The sequence below is a fragment of the Dermacentor andersoni genome, chromosome 5, assembly GCF_023375885.2.
Source record: "Dermacentor andersoni chromosome 5, qqDerAnde1_hic_scaffold, whole genome shotgun sequence".
NCBI lineage: Eukaryota > Metazoa > Arthropoda > Arachnida > Ixodida > Ixodidae > Dermacentor > Dermacentor andersoni.
In genome coordinates, this window is record NC_092818.1 from 125,920,287 (window position 1) to 125,943,368 (window position 23,082).

The 23,082-nt window shown below is 47.7% G+C and overlaps 2 protein-coding genes across 2 annotated transcripts; both read right to left on the minus strand.

Annotated features, from left to right (window-relative positions):
- Positions 1-5,960: 5,960 nt before the first annotated feature.
- Positions 5,961-11,116, minus strand: LOC129384782 (solute carrier family 2, facilitated glucose transporter member 8-like). Its single transcript, XM_055070375.2, has 2 exons — positions 10,492-11,116; positions 5,961-7,443 (listed from the first exon to the last, which is right to left on the minus strand). The coding sequence occupies exons 1-2, from the start codon at positions 10,680-10,682 to the stop codon at positions 7,089-7,091; spliced, it is 546 nt and encodes a 181-aa protein (XP_054926350.1). The 5' UTR covers positions 10,683-11,116; the 3' UTR covers positions 5,961-7,088.
- A 640-nt stretch (positions 11,117-11,756) lies between these two features.
- LOC126532061 (uncharacterized) lies at positions 11,757-14,515 on the minus strand. Its single transcript, XM_050179755.2, has 3 exons — positions 13,959-14,515; positions 12,594-12,817; positions 11,757-12,177 (listed from the first exon to the last, which is right to left on the minus strand). The coding sequence occupies exons 1-3, from the start codon at positions 14,458-14,460 to the stop codon at positions 11,854-11,856; spliced, it is 1,050 nt and encodes a 349-aa protein (XP_050035712.2). The 5' UTR covers positions 14,461-14,515; the 3' UTR covers positions 11,757-11,853.
- Positions 14,516-23,082: the final 8,567 nt, after the last annotated feature.

The following is a 23,082-nucleotide window of genomic DNA, read 5'->3' on the forward strand; positions in this document are numbered from 1 at the left end:
AGATAAAATGCAATGACAATTAACATTATTGTTTCTTTAATATGCTTTGTTGCGACATTAGAAGCTTGTTCTTGATGACTCATATTAGATCCTGTCTCTGTATCAAACTTCAGAAATCACTACGGCATTTACACTGAGTGATGCCAATGTTCTAATTTTTTTCTTTTTGCGCCGGATTTGGAACGTAACGCGCTGAAATATGGTGCGTTGTATTGGATGGATGTTCTAGGCTTCTTGGTGACATTTCATTATATGTTATTACCATTTAATACCTTCGTTTTTAGATTTCTGCATCCCAAGAAATTTGCAATGGATTTATCACTGCTATCTTGTTATGCACAGATGGCTGGCAGAGTTACGAAGAATAAAGAACCAAGTTGTCGTGTACCACACCAGTGCACATTTATTTACGCAATATGATCACTTTTCAATTAACTACTGTCGAACGACTTGGTATCGTTACCCTCACATGCGACTAAGCTTCAAGTGTTGGTGTGACTTTCTGCGCGCTGCATCACGAGACTTGTTTAACCCTTTAATATAAAAGTGCATCCTGGTTGCTGTATAAAATCTGATCATGTTAGCTGTCAGAGTTTTTCTGTGTTCCTTACATCCAATAGCTGCGACTTCTTTGCTATGTATGACAGCCAGCAAATCCATGATGCTGTCTTGGTGCAGCTTCTTGGAGCTGAAACAGCCTGTAAATATATGCCCTCGAGGCTACTAATGAACTCGAACAGTGTCACCGAGGGATAGAGCAAGCCACCGAAGTCACAGGCGCTTGTGAACACCGCTGCATTCAACATCTTCCCTCCCGAGGCAGGGAGTAATAGCTCATTTGTGCAGACAAGGCACTTAGACTTTAAAACACACTTCCTTGCCACGTAACCAGCCGCATGATATGCCAGTCTCGAGTCACTTCTTTGGAGGTTACAGCCATGTCCTTGTTCAGGCATATCACTGACTGGAGCTTCTGCTGCAGTCAGTGATATGCGTAGCCAGTTGCGCAGCCTGGCGCGTAAGAGTGGTTTAACCGCCGCTTGGGCGGCATCGTAAATACTGACGCCGGAAAAGGCACGAAAGAAGCAACGCTCCGCGACGACAGCAACGACAAACCACGTGCAGAAGCAGAAGCGGCGCACACTCGCTTCAAGTGCGAAGGACGACATCGCCACCGCTACTTTCTTCCAAAGCAGGTACGCGATGCCCAATTGGACGCGCCTCCGCTCGAGCCCACTGTAAGATATTCTAGTACACTGTTTCTGCGCTGCGCTTTCCACTTCCGAAGACAGGTCAGCTGTCGGAAGTTACTACTTTTACGCGCTTGAACAGTTCTCCTTCAGGAAGCTGAATAACAAAGTTGGTATTTTTCCTTCCATGCTTGCCATGTTGCGTAATCTACAGCCGTGAAGCTGTTATCGCCACTTCGTTGCCAGTGCTGTAATCGTGCTCAAAGAGCCTTCCACCTCGTACGCGAGACCAGCACTATTTATTCGGCTATTGAGCAGAATGGCGTGAAGTCGTTGTGCGTGAATTCTGTCTCGAGAAAAAAAAACAATTGGCGATGTACAAATTAGGAAACGTCGCACAGCTCGAACACGGTACCTCCTAAATTTAATTAAATTTTGTTGTATCGCGTGCCAAAGCCCCGATATGATAATGAGGCACGCTGTAATGGGGGACTCCGCATTGATATCGAACATGTGGGGGTTCTGTAACATGCGCCTAAATCAGAGCGCACACGTGTTTTCGCATTTCACCCCCACTGAAATGCGGCCACCACGGCCAGGATCGAGCAAGCAACTTCGAGCTCAATGGCGTAACGTCTTAGCCAATAATCTACAACGGAAGGTGAACACCTCTTGGACCGTAAACTCAGAGCACAGGTGACTAAAGTTGGCCTGCGACACAGCTACTTTCCCCTCTCTCTCTCTCTCTCTCTCTCTCTCTCTCTCTCTCTCTCTACAGAACGCTATTTTATCGCGAAATGAACGTTAATGACTACTCATGCTTGGGTGGAGGTGTGTTGAACGGTCCGTCTCGACTGTAACGAGGCTTGCTCGAGCGGTACGAAAAATACATTAGCGAATATATAGGTAAGTTGGTGCTGTCAAGAGGTAAATAAGGAGACTACTTGCGTACGCATCGGATTTCTTCTTTGATGACGCCTTGACGCGTTTTCCTGGCATGGTCAGTCCGTACCGAATAGAAAATCTTCTTCTACTTCTTCTTCTTCTTATCCTTCTCCGGGAGTAAGCTGTCAGTTTCCGCGTGAGCTGCCACGATGCTCATCTTCGTCTTTTTTTGTCGTTGTATGGTATGGTGTGGCAAAACTTTATTCTGGTCCTTCGGAACACGCGTTAGCACGTAGCGGGCCTCTCGCACGGCAGTACAGAAAGGCCGAGCCTCTCTGCTGCGTCAAGGGCCCGATGGACAGCCCACAGCTGTGCTTCAAGAGCGGGGCTGCTTAGGGCAGCCTCCCATTTGGACGGCCTGACGCCGTCGTCGTCTCGTGACGCAGGGCACCGTTAGATCACGTGTTCTAAGTTAGCTATGTCTGAGCATAGCTCGCAAATATTGGTCGATTGTTTCTCTGGATAGATTCCATTTAAAAAAAATGAAACCGAACAACATACCAGCATTTTGAAAATAGGCATTAAGCGCGCACATTATAAAACGATAACAATAGGAAAAGCATAAAGATGGTAGAAACGAGACCTCTAAAGGAAAGAATGGCATCATTGGCAGCGTTTTTCACGTCTTTAACAGCGGAACTGTTCTAAGTCAAGCTTTCTTCATCCATTGTCCAGTGTCACGTAGCCTGCGTAGCCCCGCTCTAGACACGCAAATCCTGGCTGTCCGGCGTGCCCGCGACCGGGCCAGTGGGCTAGACCTGCCGGTCCCGACGTGGGACTAGCCGGATACGCGACGAGTTCGCGTCCTCGCCGGACCCGCAATAATGTTTCTTCACTCACTCCGGGCACAATAAGTGCACAATAATAAATGCACAATAAATTCCGGAGCTCGCACGCAACTCGAAATAAATAATTGAATAGATCCTTCAATCGCTGTTCGTGTCTTCTAATTATTCTAATAACATCCAAAAAGAATACAAAATTTGCTGTTAATATATAATTACAAATATTTTTATTTCATTTCTATATCTGCCACGTAAATCTATTTCTTAATTAACGTCAACGTTAAATTTCACCCTGATTTAATTTTCCGTTTAGGTTTTCTCTCTCCCCTTCCCTTAGCCTTTAACCGCCGGCTTAGGATTGGCCAACATAATCCACTACGCCACAAGCGAGGAGCAAGCCAACAAGCAAGCAAGCAAATCCCCAGCTTCGAGAGCGAGAAGCACAAGCAAAGCGTCACCGGGGTGAAGCCGCTACCACCGGCGAATCGATAACGGGAAACGCGACCCAGGCGCCGGTGAAGGCAAGCGAACCCCCACTTTCAAGAGAAGGCAACCCACGCCAAGCGAAAGCAGAGGCTAGCTAACGCCCAACTTCGAGAGTGGGAGGCCGAGCAGAGACGTCAGATTTCTCTCACGGAAGGTGCCGATGGACGGTTCAAGAGAGGATTCCTCGACCGTGAGTCGAGGAATCGGCTCGGTCACAATCTCACGCAAATGAAGAGTGTGCGCAACCTAGAACCGGAGATCGAATCGAGCAAAACGACGACAACGAGACAAATGACTTTCATGAAAATCGCGCTAAACACGAGTTCAAACTTGAGAAAACGACCACCAGCTTCGCCGTTTTGATAGCTTTCACTGCGTCGAACTGGCTATACTTTATTTCTTTTCTTTCGAGTTTTGCGTATTTTGATAATGCGTCATTTGATCCAGCTGGCATATTCGAGCATGACAGATACTTGACGGAGATTGCCATGGGTGGCATTTCCTTTTGCTGCCGAAAGCACTGTCCAGTACAGACCACTAATATGCACAATTTATGATTGTGTCTTCCACATCGACCTCCTATGACGGAAGAACATTGTACATTGGCACGGCTTGTTCTCGTTCTTGTTTCCTAGTGAACAGGCACAACCCACTCTGGGGGATTGGCCATAAATCGGGCGGTGGAAAAACTGTTATATTCTTTTGAATAAATTAGGGTGGAATGAAAAAAGCGTCTTGCAAATGAGATATAAGGTGTCTACGGTTACAGATATGAATGGTTAGTTATCTAAGTATTTCATTAAAGAGTTATGTGAGCATAGTAAGTATTAATAAAAATTCTAGCATGCAATTTTTATTTGTCTCACGCTGAAAGATGCAGAGGGCTTCACAAACATTCCTGTGGCTGTAGCCCAGTACGGTAGCCCCAAAGGAAAGAATTACAGGAAGAGTCTAATTCAAGCCGAGGTTTTGGAAGGAATCTTCTAAATATATCCTCCTTTGAATAATAAACCGGCGGCACATCAAAAAGAAGTGTTGCAGATATACACTCTCATTGCATAAAGGACACAAAAGTGATATAGCCACACCAGATCTGTGGAGGTAAATGTTCAGTGGGGGAACTCGGCACTGTAGTCTCGTAATAGTTACTTCAATTTTTTCTAGTTGAGCACCATCTGTTGTTCCAAGGAACATTGAGATGCGAGAAATCAGATGTTGACAACGACGACTGCGCGAAATTATTTGCAGTAGTATATTGTCTGGATCGCGCTGCAGTTATTAAAACTGACGTTGGTAAAATGGGAATTATAGGACCATCGTGGGATGCTACTGCGAGTGCATCTGCATATTTCTTTAAGGCTTAAACCTTTGTGGCCTCACACCCACGCTAAACGAACGAGACGCAAGTGCACGGGAAGAGATAATAGACAGCTGCTAATGAATCTGACAATTTGGATGTGGTTAGTGAAGAACAGACAGAAAATCAGTCAAGATTACAGCTGGTGACAAGGATGATGGTAACTTGCGCAAAGCTAAGACAATCGCCAATGATTCCGCCTGAACGATAGGCGTGAAATCAGGTAGCCGAATGGAAAAAGACCAATTTATATGTGGTGATACAACCTCAACATCTGCGTGCTTTTCACAGACGGAAGCGTCAGTTGCTATAACGGTCTTTGTATACAGGTGTGCAAGGTGGTCTTCCAAAATACTATTCAGATATTGATACGGCAAATGTTTAGCATTGTTTGGAAGAATATCATCAAATTCTATTTTAGTGACTGGAACAGAGGAATGTAGTGAGACCATCTCGCATAGGTGAACATTTCCTGGGTCCAATAGTTGTACGAAAACAACTCGAGGTCAACATGAGCGATACCATTGATGGTTAAAAAATGAGGCCTAATAATTAATGAAAACTTATTGTGACCCCCTCTGTCGTGATTCATATATATTTACGAAAGTTTGTACTGTTAGGACATGAAATTGCATGAGAAGAGAAGGGATGCGTGCTTCTTGATATATCATATTAGCGACAAATTTAGGAAGCCCAAGACATAAACTTAATGCCTCTCATTCTGATAGAACCAGAGGACGACGGCTGCTACATTCGTTAGATTTTGCCTTCTCGTTCTCTATAGCCTCGTGTACCAAGTCAAACTCTCTTCTCCTATTCGACTCAGAAAGTTGCACTCGCACTGCGAAAGATCGGGAAAGAAACGTTCTTTTTTCTGTTACAGTGCTCAAAAGCCGCTGTTCACGTGTACCAGTGACCCTTTGCGAATTTCGTGGCAGCACAACGAAGCGCCATGACACCAAAAGTCAAGTCCATGCAACTGCTATAAAACTTGTCTCGCAGATGTTTTGCTGTCGTTATTCAAGCAGCACCTATCACGGTGGGCGGCAAAGGCACACACAGCTAGTGTTCACTCTTTCTCTCTCTGTTTTCCTCTTTCTATTCCCCCTTTACCTTAACACCAGTGTAGGGTAGCAAGCCGGACGCTCGTCTGGTTGACCTCCCTGCCTTTGCTCTCCTTGCTCTCTCTCTCTCTCTCTCTCTCGTGGTTGCAGATCTCCAGAGAATTCATCGACGCCGAGAGCGATTGCTCTTATTTTCCCATAAATTATCACATGCGCCTACCTTTAGATCGATCTCAACTTCGTTTTTGAGCAGCAGTATTACAATATTTACAATACAACAGTACTAAACAGTATTTACAATAGCACTATCGCACTCAACATGAGCTGCAACGTGCGAGCCGTGGCTTAAGCTAGGCTCTCAAGAAAATAGTGGAGAGAGCAACTTTATTTGAACAATGCGCATGCCCCCTGCTTTCCGTCATCTTATTTATTCGCCGAGTGATAATACCCTAGCCCACCGAGCAGCTATCGCTCCATCGTGCAATTTAAAAAGAAAAAAAAAAGAATAGTTACCAAGCTAGGGCAGCGCGCGCCATGACGAAGCACGCTCAGCTTATGACTAAGTACTTAAGGGCTGCTCTGCGGGCCAGTGCATTATCGCTCCGCGAAGTAACTCTGCTCCTTCCAATAGGGCGCGAATACGGTTCCTTTTTTTTTTTTTTTTTTTTGAGTTGTGAGGGCGATGGCTCTCAACAAATATTCGCCTTATTTGTTTCTACTATCGAGTCCTACTGACAGCTTGTTCAGCAGAGTACACACCGTGCCCGCAATGCGTAAACTGATGCACAACATAGACGACAGGGTTGTTTTGATGGCGTAGTTACTCGGCAACTGATTAACAAAACTGTTATAAAATATTCAAACACTAGCACATCGCGGTGCCTCGCGTCTGTTAAGTTTCGAGACGACTCACTGCGTAATAATTTGTCATAGTCCATCACGCGAGGTATACATATTGCTTCGAGACATGTGTTAACCACCTGACAGGCGTAGTCTACCTGGTTCTCTTCGAAATGTTTCGTAAATTCCGCAGCAAGGCATTTTACGTAGGTCACGTGGAAAAAAGTACATCAGGTACTAGCTGCAAGAAAGCACATTTTCGCATGCACTTGCATAGATTGTATACGTAAAAATCCAAAAAAGGAAACAGTAACAGCCACAAGTTGATTGAACGATAATTGGCAACCAATACTAATGTGCGCAGCTGTCTTCGGCGATAATGGCGACCAAACAACACCAAACAGGACCCTGCTCGCGCGGCTCATTCTTCCCGCTCGATGGCCGCCAGCGTCCGACCCTCAGTCTCGGGCAGCAGGAATAGCAAAGCAAGGGCGAGCAAGGCCAACACCAGGGCGGCATAGATGTGCGCGTTCCGCAGGCGCATCAGCGTCTGGAACTGGTCGTTGAAACGAACCAGGAGGAAGGCGAGAAGCCACCGAGTGGCCCAGACTGATGACGCGCCCAGGTATCGCAGCCAGGAAGGTCCCGAACAGAGTTCGGCCGTTAGCAGCGGCGGCAGGTGGCAGAGGCCCACCGAATAGCTCAGCACGAGAATGTTGACCGAGTAGACGGAGCTCCAGTTGGTCTCACCCGGAGGCCCCGCCGTCGACCACTGACTGCGACCACGGCGCCAAGAACAGCGAGAATATCAATCGCTTCTTCTCTCAAAAGAGGCGGATCGTTTCAAATCTCTCTTTTTTTCTTTGTTTCGAACGATAAATATTTGCACGCGAGGTCAAATGAAAGAAGACAAGTGAACTCCTTGCCTGGTCTGGTCCGCTCACATGTTGCAGATGGTCATTAACTACGCAACATGTAAAATACAACGCGCGTATTGCGTTTTGCTCCTTTCTATTAATAACGGACCGTCTAAAGCAATAACTGCGTTTCTTTTTTCTTCTGTCTGTCTTTTTAACGATGCGGTCATTGCTTTAAGTATGAACCGCTAGCCCGAGAACAAGTTCCGCTAAGACAATATCTACCGTGTGTCGTATCGTTCGCTAAAGCAGAATGCTAGTTAATAGCACAAAGACAGTCATGCAATCCGTGAACAATCGACAGAACAGGATGGTGATGGCAGTGGCGGTGCCACCGCGACTAAATATTAACTGCCGCAGCCTTTGCCTAATGTCTCCAAGGCAATGCGAAAGAATCGCGAGTACCTCGTCCGGGCCGTGGTAAGCCCGCTGAAATATCGGCCCCGTAATATTTTACATTCAGGCAAATCATTCTGCCAGTTCTTTTGAGATTCGAAGGCGCGAGAGTGCCACGAAATCTCAGCCATAGCACCAAGTGACAGCGCTGACCACTCAATATCGGTCAACTGTATTTTTCTAACAGCGCTTTCAGCGCTTACACTAGGAACACTTGTCTGCGCACGACGCTTTTCTGGAGCCTAGATTGCTGTTGTTCCCGTCAAAAATAGGTCGGTATTTAAAGAAAATTAAGTATATTTCGCTTTAAAAACACGACTGCTTCTTCAAATCCTATAGCAAGTTTAAGAGTAAAAGGTTCTACAATCATGGCCGCAGCTGTATAGCATAGTAAAGTTCCGACGATCTCTTCCCTCCCTTCTTTTTTTTTTTTGCATGCTTTTAGGTTCCACACTAGAAAAGTATACAACAAGGTGGCAACGATACCCAGAAGGAACGAGAATCGGATTAGCGTGAGCGATCCCCGTACCTTCTTTATTGAGTCCTTGTCCAATGGTGGGTTTCCACTGCGTGGTGTTTAGGAATTATGGCTCATAACAAACAGACTCCAAACATCACTCGTATTTAAGACAACCACTACATTTAATTTCAATAAAACGAGGTGCTGGGCTAGCTGGTGTTGCATTCTTTAAAACTGATGGTATACCGCTAAAAGGAACGAACACACGGTGAAAAGACGACACGACGTCGACGGAACGCTACTGAGAGCTGGTTTATTTTTGGGAAGGGTTCAAATTTTAGACAAGCACAACACATTCGCACAACCGAACTGCGCTAGCCTTCTTTTACAAATAATGATATCGCAATATCGCAAGAAGTCACTGGAACTGAAAATTTAACAAACCAAGACAAGCTTGCGAATTTAGTTTCGCATGTGGTCGTTTGCGAGTGTGTGCCACGGTTTAAAGAAGCAAAGATCCTGGGCACAAGTGCAAGCGCTAAAGCTAGAGTGTTGCTGGAAGCATTCCACATACAAAAAAAGGCGGGTCTGTGCATCAGCGATGTTTCGATAAATTTGTACTCGGCTGAGCACACACTTCTGAACAGATGTGTAAAACCGTAACATATGGCTTTTTGTCCATTGTTGTCTTTTATTGGTCATTTATTTAACTTCTTGCTGCTTGGTATTATCATTTGACTTCCCGTGACTGCTTCCTCGATTGCGATATCATTATTTGTAAAAGAAGGCTAGCGCAGTTTGGCTGTGCGCATGTGTTGTGCTTGTCTTAAATTTGACCACTTTTCAAAAATAAACTAGGGGCGCGTTCGGAGATATTTTGTTCGATACGCGTTCTGTTCAGTTGCTGCAACGTCACAAAGTTGCAGTATGCAAAATTTGTGACAGTGGTGAGGAGAGAGCAGCCAATCAGGAAGCGGTGCCCTCCCCGGAAGTTTACTTCCGTCGTTTGTCGTCTACTATATACTACAAAACGAAATGTTTCTCGTCTTCCAAATGCATGAAATCTCTATCTAAAGAAAATGTATTTTTTCTTCTCAAGGCCAAACACGTTTTCAAATAGTAGTACGTATGACTACTGCAATTTATAACTATTAGTTTATTTGCGTCATCCCTAAGTGGTGTCGCGCACAGCGAGAAGAAAAAAGAAGAAAGAAACGACGGGAAGAGTGGCGCACTTTTCAAGAGGCAGCGGCAACATTCCAGTGGCTCGCTGGCACCGATGATGGGGTCGGTTTCTCTGTACAACCAACGAATTATTTGTTTCGAGAAACAAAAACGACGCCGGAATTCACTTTCTGCCATTTCTTCAAACGCGTTTCGCACCGCCACCCGCTCTCCTCCTTCCTCTAGAAACGCCAGCGCAACAACCTAAGTTCCCAACGGAAGCGCCATTTTCTCGAATTAAACTATGGATTGGATTCAAACGTGCCATGCCGCAGCCGCCTGTTGGATCCAATCCAATCCACCAGACGCGCCATGCGAAGCCGTATGATCGCTCCAAACTTCCCAGCTCCCGTCGGGTTCGGCGCCTAGCAGACGAAATGCTCGGTGGGAGGATGATTGACAGAGACCTGCCGTCATTTTGACGTCACCAAAAACGTGGCCTCGCCCCGCGGCTGGCGACGTCAGCGCGGTGTAGGCCAATCGCGCGCGCCGGTAACCGAACGAACGCGCCGAACAACCATCTCCGATCGCACCCCGTTGTCAGTATCGTTTCCTCGTAGTCGTGCCGTCTTTTCACCGTGTGTTCGTCCTTTTTAGCGCTACCATAAGTTTTAAAGAACACTACATTTAGAGCCACAATAATGTAGGCTACATTCAAAGCGGGTGCCTTCGAGGCTGTCCATTGTCCACAGGCTGTCCACAGTCTTAAAACATTTCTACGCAGTGATCTTCTACGCAGTGATCTTCATTCATTGCTGCTTACTGATGTAGTATCTCGTCATCCTTTAACCAATCATGATTTATTTTTCTCCCGATACGCCACGTACCCGAAAGCGAGATGTTCGAAAGGTGGAAAGGCGGCGAAGCAAAAGACCTCGAGCAGAGCCGATACGCACAGCAGCTGACGCCGACCCGTCGGGCGCGTCAGAGAGGTGAACAGCACTGCGAAGGACACGTGCATGGCCGCCATGATGACAGCGGCAAGCACTGCTGGCACGTCTTTCACCTGGCCTTCCATGGCCTGGATGCCTCGTAAGAAGAAGAGATGTGCGCACGTGGCGCCCTGCAACAGCTGGAGAAGCAGGCACGCGGACAGATGCCTGCGCGCAGGAATCGATTCTTGAAAGGAGAACGCGGTGGTATCTATCAATTAGATTTTCGTATCCTGGTCTTTTCGTATCCTGGTCTTTTTGTGTGATGTCGAGTGCATCAAAAACGATCACGTGACAAAGCCGGCTTGGCATTGGTAGATGGCAATGTTCGTCAAAACTATTTTTGTTTCTTGTTTAATTTTTGGTCCCTACCGCCCTCCCCCCTGAGTATCTTCCTGTATTTATTCCACTGACAAGGGAATAAAACGATAGTTGCAAGTAGCGCTCTGTGGTGTGTGTCTCTTCTGTGTGTCTCGTAAAAATGTTGCGCAATCCAACCTCTAATATGCTATACCAACACGCCCAGTCGTCAACCTTGGCACGAACAAGGGACAAGGAACACCAAAGAACGATGATAGCTTTTAGAAATCAGGGCGTCATTTGTCTCATTGTCAAGAATAAACAGCACCGACACAGAAGACAAATAACTGGACGAAAGAACATGATCGCTATACACCTTGCAAGCAACTAAAGCCACCAGCCACCTTTAGTTCCAAGTTGTCGCTCAAATTGCTTCGTGTACTCTCTTTTTGTCGTTGTTGTTGTTGTTGTTGTTGCTGTCGTCGTCGTCGTCGTCGTTTTTGTTGTTTTGTCTGTTGGCGCTATCTTATGCTTGAAAATGCTACGCCAATCGACATACTCTTCTTGAGGGCATCTTGTCTAAATCTGTGTATTGAGGCATCTTGAGTAATCCGCACAAAGATTATGCCGCAGGACCATACTGGTTAAAAAAAGGAACAAGTAATCACGATCTTTTCTTCCTTTTTTTTAATGGAGACTTGAAGTAAGGCATAATGTTCGCTGTGTATTAATGTGTGCTCTCAGGCAATTGTTGTATACCAATCAGCGATTAGGTAAAAGTCGGCGACCCTTCTGCTGCTGTCATCTGCGACAGAATGTTTCGGGTAACCTTCCATCACGGTCTTCACGCCGACACCAATGCCTAATTCGTGACCGTTGCAAAATTTAAAACAAATTTGAACAAACTGCTAGCAGCCTGATGCAATAGCTGGCTATCTCACGGCCCACAAAGTGATGTCAGTATTCATGGAACGAATACGCAATGGCGCCCACTGATACCAGCCTGATATGCACTCTGCATGAACTCGGTGGTTTGGCGTCGGGATCTTGAAGGCGTCCCGGCCTCAGCTCTGGAGGTATGTACAACCCGTAGAGCCGGCCTGCGGCCACGCCTGCCTCGTCCGAACGTCCCCAGAGCAGGAGCCAGCGTGGACTCTCGACCAGGTACCGCCGCGAGCCCAGAAGTGGTGGTAATTGCACCAGGGTCCAGATGGTCGCTTGCAGCCGCCACGAGAGACGGCTCAAGGTGTAGCTCGCCATAATACCAATGCTCGTAGCGACCTGGCATCGTGACGAGTGTGCACAAGGCAACTTGGGTAAACACAAGGACGAGGGGAGCACACGTCATCCACACTCCAACCACACAACGGTGCCAAACATGAACACGCACAAACATGAACTCACGGGTACGAGCACGAAGCTACAGGCAAAGTTTTGCGCTGAGTGAATTGATAAGGTGACGGCAAATAGGCCGGTCACAAAAATGTTTAACGATCAGTTATTCTTCTTGCAGTGCTGAACAAGTCTTTCACGTGCCAGAACATCGAAGGCTTTAAATTAACAGTTTTGCAGGCATTTCACCCTGGTTTATACTTTTTTTTTTTCAGCGTTGTGCTTCGATCTCTCGGCCTCTATGTGGTGAGTCTGGTTAGTCAAGCGAGTTGTAATTTTAACCTTGGGCGTCAACCGATGCCTACCTCGGCGAGACCCACGTAGAAGGTCCTCTTTTCCGTTGGCGCCACCTCGGCCACGTACAGGCTGACGCCGATGTTGGTGACGCCCAACCACAGGCCACACGCAGCCCTGGCTGCCAGGAGCGTGACGGTATCGAAAGACGTGGCAAGCACGACCCACGAGACAGCCGCTACCAGAACGCACAGAAGAAGCGTCCTCCGGCTGCCCAGCACCCACAACGGTAACCCTGCGCGCCAGCGAAACCGGTTACTCAAAGTGAATCGTTCAGAAATTGCCAGCAACGAGGTGCTTTATTGTTTTAGAGCCTGAAACAAACGTAATCAGAACCATGAAAGTGACAATGAATGCCGAATTAAGTCGTGAGTATGTAGTCGAGTAAGCAGCGTGATTTTGTAAACAGTAAGAAAGGAAACAGGATGGGTGGCGACGCTGATTTCGAGTTCCCGCACCAGGCCGCCGTGTCGTCCTGACTTTTCAAGGACAAGGTGTCTTCTGGGGCCTAATTATCTTTAATCGGTAAAAAATGAGCAACAGTGTTTTCCACAAGCGCCAAAGACTGAACTCAGGAAGTTTTGATAACATTTACTACGCCACAATGCCCTCGCCCACCCCTCCCTGCCCCACCCGAAATACAAAAAGAAATGCTTTAAAACCCATCACGCCTCACTGACCAACCAACGCTGGAGTTCCGGCCCGAAGTAAGAAGAAATGGCACTTCGGCGTTCGTTTCCTTTTCAAGTAATCACTGTCTTACACCGAAATTAACAAAAATATAGTTTAGAAAGAACACATTAGAAGTCCAAACTCTTATTAAAGTGGGTCTTCAGTACCTCGTTAAAGGTGCTGAAAAGCAGCAGGCAACCCGCATACATTTCGCTGTAATCTGTTGGTTACATGGAGGAAAAATGAATGACAAAACTTCAGCGTCGTTTCGTCAGAGAGACATCATGAGTTTCGAAGTATCTTCTCGTATGGGGGCGGAGGTGGGAGAGGGGGAGGCATTGTGGCTCAGTAAATGTTATCCAAACCTGTTAACTTCAGTTGAATTGCATTCTGGGCTTTTACGTGCCAAAACCACGATTTAATTATAAGGCATGCTTTAGTGGGAGACTCCGGATAAATTTTGACCACCAGGGGAGGGTATCTTTAACGTGCCGCCGAGCTAACTTCAGTCTTCGGCGCTTTTGAAGTACACTTTTTGCTGTTGCTTTCCGTGATATTATGTTTTGTGTAAAGTGCTCTTCATAAACTTTGTAGGTGTTCTTTATATGGCTTCTCCGATCTACAGTGCTGCAACGCCTTGAGGACACAATAAATAAATAAATAAATAAATAAATAAATAAATAAATAAATAAATAAATAAATACCCGACAGCATGGCCCCGATGGCGGCACCGAACGAGAGAATGTCGACGACCCATCTGTTCTGGGGCGGCACCTTCTCTAAATGGTACCAGGGCTCGTCTTCGATGGAAGGCATGGCCGCCGAGGCGAAGCCCAGCGCGGTGCCGGCAGCGCACGAACAGAGGCAGGCCGCCACCACGGCTCTGACGTAGTGGCCTCGAGCGCCGACGGAGTCCACGTAAGAGGCCGGAGTGCCGCCTCTCGCCAACGTCTTCAGGTTGCGCAATGCCTCCATGGCCGCGTTGCTGGCTGACACTGCTTCCGGTTCCGCAAGTGGTTCCTCTGACGCAGAAGACGCCTTGGGCGCAACCGTCGAGGGCGACACCCGTGCAGACTCCTTGGACGAGCCCTTTGAGGGTACCTTTGACGTAACGCTCGACGATGCTGTCGAGGGTGCCTTCGACGTTATGTTTGACGTCGCCGCCGAGGTCACCTTTGAACCCGCCGTGTCCCCCGTGGTGGACATAGCCGTGGTCTCCAGGACCGACGTGGCTGCCGTAGAAGTGGCCGGCGCAGCTTTCCGGGACCTGTGACCAAAGCGACCGGTGACGACAGAACAACAAAAAGCCAAGTGAGTTGATATAGATTCATGGGTAGGAAGAGTTGGCGTATAAAACAGGAACAAATTTTCAAACAATGAAGGCGACGCTTGGTTCACATCCAACAACTGAACACATGAAGCACCATGTGGAACTTGGAACATATCGGCGTCCAGCAGCTGATTTTCCTGTCATAGAATAAAGCTTGTGCCGTGTTTAAGATACCTAGAAAATGTAAAGGAAAGTTTAGCATCAATGCACAAACTTTAATAATTTGCAACCTTGACAAAGCAATACGCCTCCGATACCTTACTTGAGCTGCGTAGCCGCGATGTATCTATCTTTTTTTCGTCTTCGTTACTGTCTGTCGATATAGGCTGTCTTGCCCTATTTACATTTGTCGTCATTCGGCCACAGCTTGGTCCCGTGCCTCAATCATTATATTCCCTATCTTCTGGCTCCATTTATTCTAAGGTAGTATGGAATAACTATTTTCATTGGAGCCTCTCCTGTTATTCCTTCCATTCATTTGTATTACAGTCTCCAAATTCATTTCTATTTTGTTGCTATAGGCACAGTTACGGGCGGACGAACAGAGGCTTCGCGTCACGACTTTCTCAGACCAAAACTATGTCCGCAAGTGCAATAACGGGCATCTTTAACTGATGTAGTTTGTCAATGTTTTTCGTCATGGTGCGAAAACGTTGTCAGCAATGACCAGTTTTTCTGTCAGCTGCAAGCGATGTGCTTTCTACAAAAACCGCAATATATGAACTGCATCCTAGCCAGGCATTACAAGAGAGATTGTAGTGTGTAGCCTCCCTTGAGCCACCTTTTCCAACCGTCACCATTTCAACGAAAGATTTGACTTCTGGGTAGTAGGGAGCTGGAAAATGAAACTCTGTTCCTCTTATCTGCGCTACAGTGAACTAGAACACTTTCTAGTGGCCCGACCGCCTCCCCTGGAGAGGGCCCGAAGCGGAAGAAGGATGCGGCGGCGCTGTAGTCGACCGCACTTAAAAGTGCGTCAGCTTTCGGGCCGTCGGCTGGCCATCGCGCTGCTAGGAAAACCACTTCGTCCATCGTTTTGGGCTGCTTAAGTTTGTCACCACGAAGTAATGCGAGGCTAGCAAGGGATCAAATATTTCGCTTCCGGTTTCTGTTCTTTGCAGCTTCGTTATGAATGTGGAAAGATTCAAATAGTCTCGCTTGCGCGCGTTGTAGTTGTGGAATCGTCTGGCCGCAGACATAGCCGCAGTACTTCACATCTCGTGATGGTATTCGTTGCAGTTTGCCATGGCTTACTATTGCACTGTTTTTTTCATGAACGTGCAAAACGTAAAAGGAGTATTTGCAAACGCTTACCGTGATTTTCGCGAGCGGCTGAGCTGGATAGCAGGCTGCAATATGTACCCTTCGTATGATACATCTCTTCCCACTGACGGTGCACTTCCCACAAATTACGCACCTTAATTAAGCTCGTCTCCTCGCTTTCAAGAACCTTTTGTGACAACATAAAAATTATTTTCTGCCTATGCTCAACATGAAATCGCCTACGCCGAGATAGGAACGCATACATAAGGAAGTTTGCCACAGATAAAATGCAATGACAATTAACATTATTGTTTCTTTAATATGCTTTGTCGCGACATTAGCAGCTTGTTCTTGATGACTCATATTAGATCCTGTCTCTGTATCAAACTTTAGAAATCACTACGGCATTTACACTGAGTGATGCCAATGTTCTAATCTTTTTCTTTTTGCGCCGGATTTGGAACGTAACGCGCTGAAATATGGTGCGTTGTATTGGATGGATATTCTAGGCTTCTTGGTGACATTTCATTATATTTTATTACCATTCAATACCTTCGTTTTTAGATTTTTGCATCCCAAGGAATTTGCAATGGATTTACTACTGCTATCTTGTTATGCACAGATGGCTGGCAGAGTTACGAAGAATAAAGAACCAAGTTGTCGTGTAGCACACCAGTGCACATTTATTTACACAATATGATCACTTTTCAATTAACTACTGTCGAACGACTTGGTATCGTTACCCTCACATGCGACTAAGCTTCAAGTGTTGGTGTGACTTTCTGCGCGCTGCATCACGAAACTTGTTTAACCCTTTAATATAAAAGTGCATCCTGGTTGCTGTATAAAATCTGATCGTGTTAGCTGTCAGAGTTTTTCTGTGTTCCTTACATCCAATAGCTGCGATTTCCTTGCTATGTATGACAGCCAGCAAATCCATGATGCTGTCTTGGTGCAGCTTCTTGGAGCTGAAACAGCCTGTAAATATATGCCCTCGAGGCTACTAATGAACTCGAACAGTGTCACTGAGGGATAGAGCAAGCCACCGAAGTCATAGGCGCTTCTGAACACCGCTGCATTCAACATCTTCCCTCCCGAGGCAGGGAGTAATAGCTCATTTGTGCAGACAAGGCACTTAGACTTTAAAACACACTTCCTTGCCACGTAACCAGCCGTATAACACGCCAGTCTCGAGTCACTTCCTTGTAGATTACAGCCATGTCCTTGTTCAGGCATATCACTGACTGCAGCTTTTGCTGCAGTCAGTGATATGCGTAGCCAGTTGCGCAGCCTGGCGCGTAACAGTGGTTTAACCTCCGCTTGGGCGGCATCGTAAATACTGACGCCGGAAAAGGCACGAAAGAAGCAACGCTCCGCGACGACAGCAACGACAAACCACGTGCAGAAGCAGAAGCGGCGCACACTCGCTTCAAGTGCGAAGGACGACATCGCTACCGCTGCTTTCTTCCAAAGCAGGTACGCGACGCCCAATTGGACGCGCCTCCGCTCGAGCCCACTGTAAGATATTTTAGTACACTGTATCTGCGCTGCGCTTTCCACTTCCGAAGACAGGTGAGCTGTCGGGAGTTTCTACTTTTACGCGCTTGAACAGTTCTCCTTCAAGAAGCTGAATAACAAAATTGGTGTTTTTCCTTCCAGGCTTGGCACGTGGCGTAATCTACAGCCGTGAAGCTGTTATCGCCACTTCGTTTCCAGTGCTGTAATCGTGCTCAAAGAGCCTTCCACCTCGTACGCGAGACCAGCACTATTTTTTCGGCTGTTGCGCAGAATGGCGTGAAGTCGTTGTGCGTGAATTCTGTCTCGAGAAAAAAAAAGCAATTGGCGATGTACAAATTAGGAAACGTCGCACAGCTCGAACACGGTACCTCCTAAATTTAATTAAATTTTGTTGTATCACGTGCCAAAGCCCCGATATGATAATGAGGCACGCTGTAATGGGGGACTCCGCATTGATATCGAACATGTGGGGGTTCTGTAACGTGCGCCTAAATCAGAGCGCACACGCGTTTTCGCATTTCACCCCCACTGAAATGCGGCCACCACGGTCAGGATTGAGCAAGCAACTTCGAGCTCAACGGCGTAACGTCTCAGGCAATAATCTACAGCGGAAGGTGAACACCTCTTGGACCGTAAACTCAGAGCACAGGTGACTAAAGTTGGCCTGCGACACAGCTACTTTTCCTCTCCCTCTCTCTCTCTCTCTCTCTCTACAGAACGCTAGTTTATCGCGAAATGAACGTTAATGACTACTCATGCTTGGGTGGAGGTGTGATGAACGGTCCGTCTCTACTGTAACGAGGCTTGCTCGAGCGGTACGCAAAATACATTAGCGAATGTATAGGTAAGTTGGTGCTGTCAAGAGGTAAATAAGGAGACTACTTGCGTACGCATCGGATTTCTTCTTTGATGACGCCTGGACGCGTTTTCCTGGCATGGTCAGTCCGTACCGAATAGAAAATCTTCTACTTCTTCTTCTTCTTATCCTTCTCCGGGAGTAAGCTGTCAGTTTCCGCGTGAGCTGCCACGATGCTCATCTTCGTCTTTTTTTGTCGTTGTATGGTATGGTGTGGCAAAACTTTATTCTGGTCCTTCGGAACACGCGTTAGCACGTAGCGGGCCACTCGCACGTCATGTACAGAAAGGCCGAGCCTCCCTGCTGCGTCAAGGACCCGATGGACAGCCCACAGCTGTGCTTCAAGAGCGGGGCTGCTTAGGGCAGACGGCGTGACGCCGTCGTCATCGCGTGACGCTGGGCACCGCCAGATCACGTGTTCTAAGTTAGCTATGTCTGAGCATAGCTCGCAAATATTGGTCGATTGTATCTCTTGATAGATTCCCTTAAAACCTGAAGCCGAACAAAATACCAGCATTTTGAAAATAGGCATTAAGCGCGCACATTATGAAAGGATAACATTAGGAAAAGCATAAAGATGGTAGAAACGAGACGCCTGTAAGGAAAGAATGACATCATTGCCGCGTTTTTCATGTTTAGCTGTTCTAAGTCGACCCTTCGCCGGCCGTTTTCCGGTGTCACGCAGGGGGAGGCAGGTTTCGGAGCTCCTGACCCTCTACTCTATCCTTTTGCTTGCCATTCTCTTCCTCTGCCTCTTCTTTCACTTGTGGAGTTCTTCCTTACCATTACAATATATTTATATATATATATATATATATGACAGGAATGGCTTACGTTTATTGAGCCCGAGTGAGTGAGTGAGTGAATAAACTTTTATTGGGTCCAGGAAAACGCGATAAAACGCGCACCCGGCTAAGAGAGACATGGCGAAGAACTCCCGCCACAGTCCACGCTGATGATGCGCCCGCAAGCGCGATGATGATGAAGGGCACGCACACAGGATGATGATAGTATACGAATGATGAAGAAGTGAAGTGACAGTGAAGCTCGCAGGCGAGCGGCAGCGCCGACGTCTCGCAACTCGAAATCAATAATTGGATAGATCATTAAATCGCTGATTGCGTCCTCTAAATTATTCTAATACCACCGAAAAAAGAACACAAAATTTGCTGTTTATATATAATTACAAATATTTTTTTATTTCTATATCTGCCACGCAAATCAATTTCTTCACTGACATCAACGTTATATTTCACCCTGGTTTACTTTTCCGTTTAGGTTCCTCTCTGTCCCCTTCTCTTTAACCCTTAACCTTTAACCGCCGGCTTAGGATTGGCCAAGCCAATTCACTCCGCCACAAGCGAGGAGCAAGCAAGCAAAAAAATCCTGAGCTTCGAGAGCGAGAAGCGCAAGCAAAGCGTCAGCGGAGGGAAGCCGCTACCGCGAGGGAATCGCGAACGGGAAGCGCAAGCCAAGCGCCGGTGAAGGCAAGCCAAGCCAAGCGCGAGCAGAGGCAAGTTAACCCTCAACTTCGAGAGTAGGAGGCCGAGCAGAGACGTCAGATTTCTCCCACGGAGGGTGCCGATGGACGGTTCAAGAGAGGATTCCTCGACCGTGAGTGCGGCCACAGCTACAAGATGTGTGATGGACTGTGGTTTGATCAGAAGCTCACGCAAATGAAGAGTGTGCGCATTCCAGAAACGAAGCTCGAATCGAGCAAAACGACGACGAGACAAAAGACTTTCATGAAAATCGCGCTAAACACGAGTGAGTGAGTGAGTGAGGAAACTTTGTTGTGAACGCCTGCAGAACGGTTAGCCTTCCCCTGTTAGGGAGGCGTTACCGTGACGCGGCCATGACGTCTTCGCGGCGTGTGGCGCCTCTACTTCGGCCGCGGCCGCACTATTCCCTTTGGTCGACCGCGCCTGCCCCTCTTTTGGGGTGGCAGCCTCCCTCCGGTTTCGCTCGGTCGTTGCCTTTCGAGGGCCGCCGAGATCTGGTGGACGGCCTGGGTTTGGACATCTTGGTCATAGCATCTCGTTGCGGCCTCGAGTCGCGGCGGGATCGTTGTTATTGTTGCAGCTTCATGCGGATTCTTAGCACAGTCCCAAAGGATGTGAGCTGCAGTGGCTCTTTCCTTTCGGCACACACAACACAGATCACTTTCATAAACACCTGGACACACGTGCCTCATCAGCACCGGGGTGAATAATGACCCCGTTTGAAGTTGTCGATATAAAACCGCCTCCTTACGGGTCAAGCCCGGATGAGGTGGCGGCATAGTCCTTCGCTCTAGTCGGTACCATTTCACAATTTCGTTATAGGAAGTCATTTTGTCCTTGGTTTCCCACCACCACGACGGGTCGGCTGTAGTAGCAGCGGCACGGTTGGTTAGTCCTCGCGCCGCCGCGTTCACCGTCTCGTTGTGGTTAGCGTTGCCGCGATCCGACACATCACTGCCCATGTGGGCCGGAAACCACTTTATCACCACACACCGACTTTCACTCGCGAGATCGACCACACGCAACACACGCGCGGCTTCACCACACACCCTTGCTCTGGCGTAATTTTTCACTGCCGTCCTAGAATCACAGAGCACAGTCGTGCACTCGGGGTCGGCGATGGCCAAAGCAATGGCCACCTCCTCGGCTTGATGCGCGCCACGAGTCCGCACACTCGCAGCTGTTCTCGTTGCACCGGTCGATGCCCCGACGACTGCAGCGGCGAATGCCCTTCGGTCATGTTGATACTCTGCCGCGTCCACAAACACGGCACCCCTGTCCTTGGCATAGAGATCGATGAGCGCCTTGGCCCTCGCCGCCCGCCGCTCTTTGTGGAACTCAGGGTTCATATTCCTTGGCACCGGACATACCCGTAGCCTTCTACTAATTGCGTCCGGTACAGGCACCTCTGTATTTTCGGGTCCCATTTCCTTTGGTCCCAGGCCTAGGTCACGCAGCACTTGTCTGCCCGTTCTTGTTTCTGATAGCCGCGCGAGCTGAGCGGTCCTCTGCGCCTCGGCGATTTCCTCCAGGGTGTTATGCACTCCCAAGGCCAGGAACTTGTCGGTGCTTGTGCAGTCGAGAAGTCCGAGTGCAGCCTTGTACGCTTTGCGTATGAGCGCATTGATCTTATTTCGTTCGCACTGCCTCCAGTTGTGGAAAGCAGCAACGTATGTAATGTGGCTTATAGCGAAGGATTCCACTAGCCGGGTGAGGCTTTCTTCCTTCATGCCTGCTGTTCTGTGCGACACCCTCTTAATGAGGCGGATGGCCGTGGTGACTTTGGCCGCCAGACGGTTGACCGTCTCGCCGTTGACTCGTTTGTGCTCAATCAGCATCCCTAGCACTCGGATCTTCTCGACAACCGGGATCATGTGACCACCGCTCGTCCTGATCTTTATTGTGTCTTGCTCTCTCGCAGGTTCGTTGCCTTTCGTCTTCCTAGCTGTCCTTTTCGGAGGAATCACCAACAGCTCAGACTTGCTTGGGGAGCAGACGAGCCCAGACCCGTCCAGCTGCTCCTCGATAGCGTCAACCGCCTCTTGCAATGTATCCTCGATGTGTCCGTCGCTTCCTCCTGGGACCCAGAGCGTTATGTCGTCGGCATAGATGGTGTGTCGGACCCGCGCCACTCGTGAGAGGCGCTCGGCCACCCCTATCATTACAAGGTTGAAAAGCAATGGCGAGATGACTGAGCCCTGGGGGGTCCCGACACTGCCGAGCTTCTTCTTTTGGAGCCGCAGGTCACCGGCGATGATTTCGGTAGTCCGCTCCGTCAAAAAATCCTTGATGTACGCATATGTTCTCTTGCCCATGTTTAGCCGTGACACCTGGGCCAGAATCGCTGAGTGTCTCACTTTGTCAAAAGCACTCTGCAGGTCCAAACCCAAGATGGCTCGCTTGTCTTTCGTGTTGGTAGTGTCATCGAGGATTTCATTTTTCAGTTGTATCATGGCGTCCTGAGTTCCGAGCTTGTTTCGGAACCCGATGACGGTGTTTGGGTAGAGCCCCGAATCTTCCAGGTACCTCTGCCACCTGTTCATGAGTACATGCTCCAACGCTTTGCCCACACAGGACGTAAGCGAGTTCAAACTTGCGAAAACGAGTTCAAACACGAGTTCAAACTTGCGAAAACGACCGCTGGTTTCACAGCTTTCACTGCGTCGAACTGGCTTCACTTCTTTTTCTTTCTTTCGAGCCTTGCGCATTTTTATAATGCGTCCTTTGATCCAGCTGGCGTGTTCGATCATGAAAAATACTTGGCGGAGATTGCTACGCGTGGTATTTCCTTTTGTAGCCGAAAGCGCTGTCCAGTACAGACTAGTAACGTGCAGCACTTATAAGTGTGACTTCCACATCGACCTCTTATGAGAGAGAAACTTACGACATTGGCACGGCTGGGTTTTGTTCTTGTCTCCTAGTGAAATGGTGCAACCCACTCTGGGGGATCGGCCATGAATCGGGCGGTAAAAAGACTGATAATTTTTTTTAATACATTAACATGAAATGAATTAAGTGTCTTTCAAATCCGACTTAAAGTGTTCACTGTTAGAGATATGAATGATCAATTATCTAAGTAATACATTAAAAAAGTGTTGTGAGCATAACAAGTACTAAGAATTCTAGCGTGCAATCTTTTTTTCTCTTTTGTCTCACGCAGAAAGATGCAGAGGGCTTCGCAAACGTTCCTGTGGCTGTAGCCCAGTACGGTAGCTCCAAAGGAAAGAATTACAGGAAGAGTCTAATTCAAGCCGAGGTTTTGGAAGGATTCTTCTAAGTATCTCCTCCTTTGAATAAGAAACCGGCGGCATATCAAAAAGAAGTGTTGCAGAGATACACTCTCATCGCATAAAGGACAC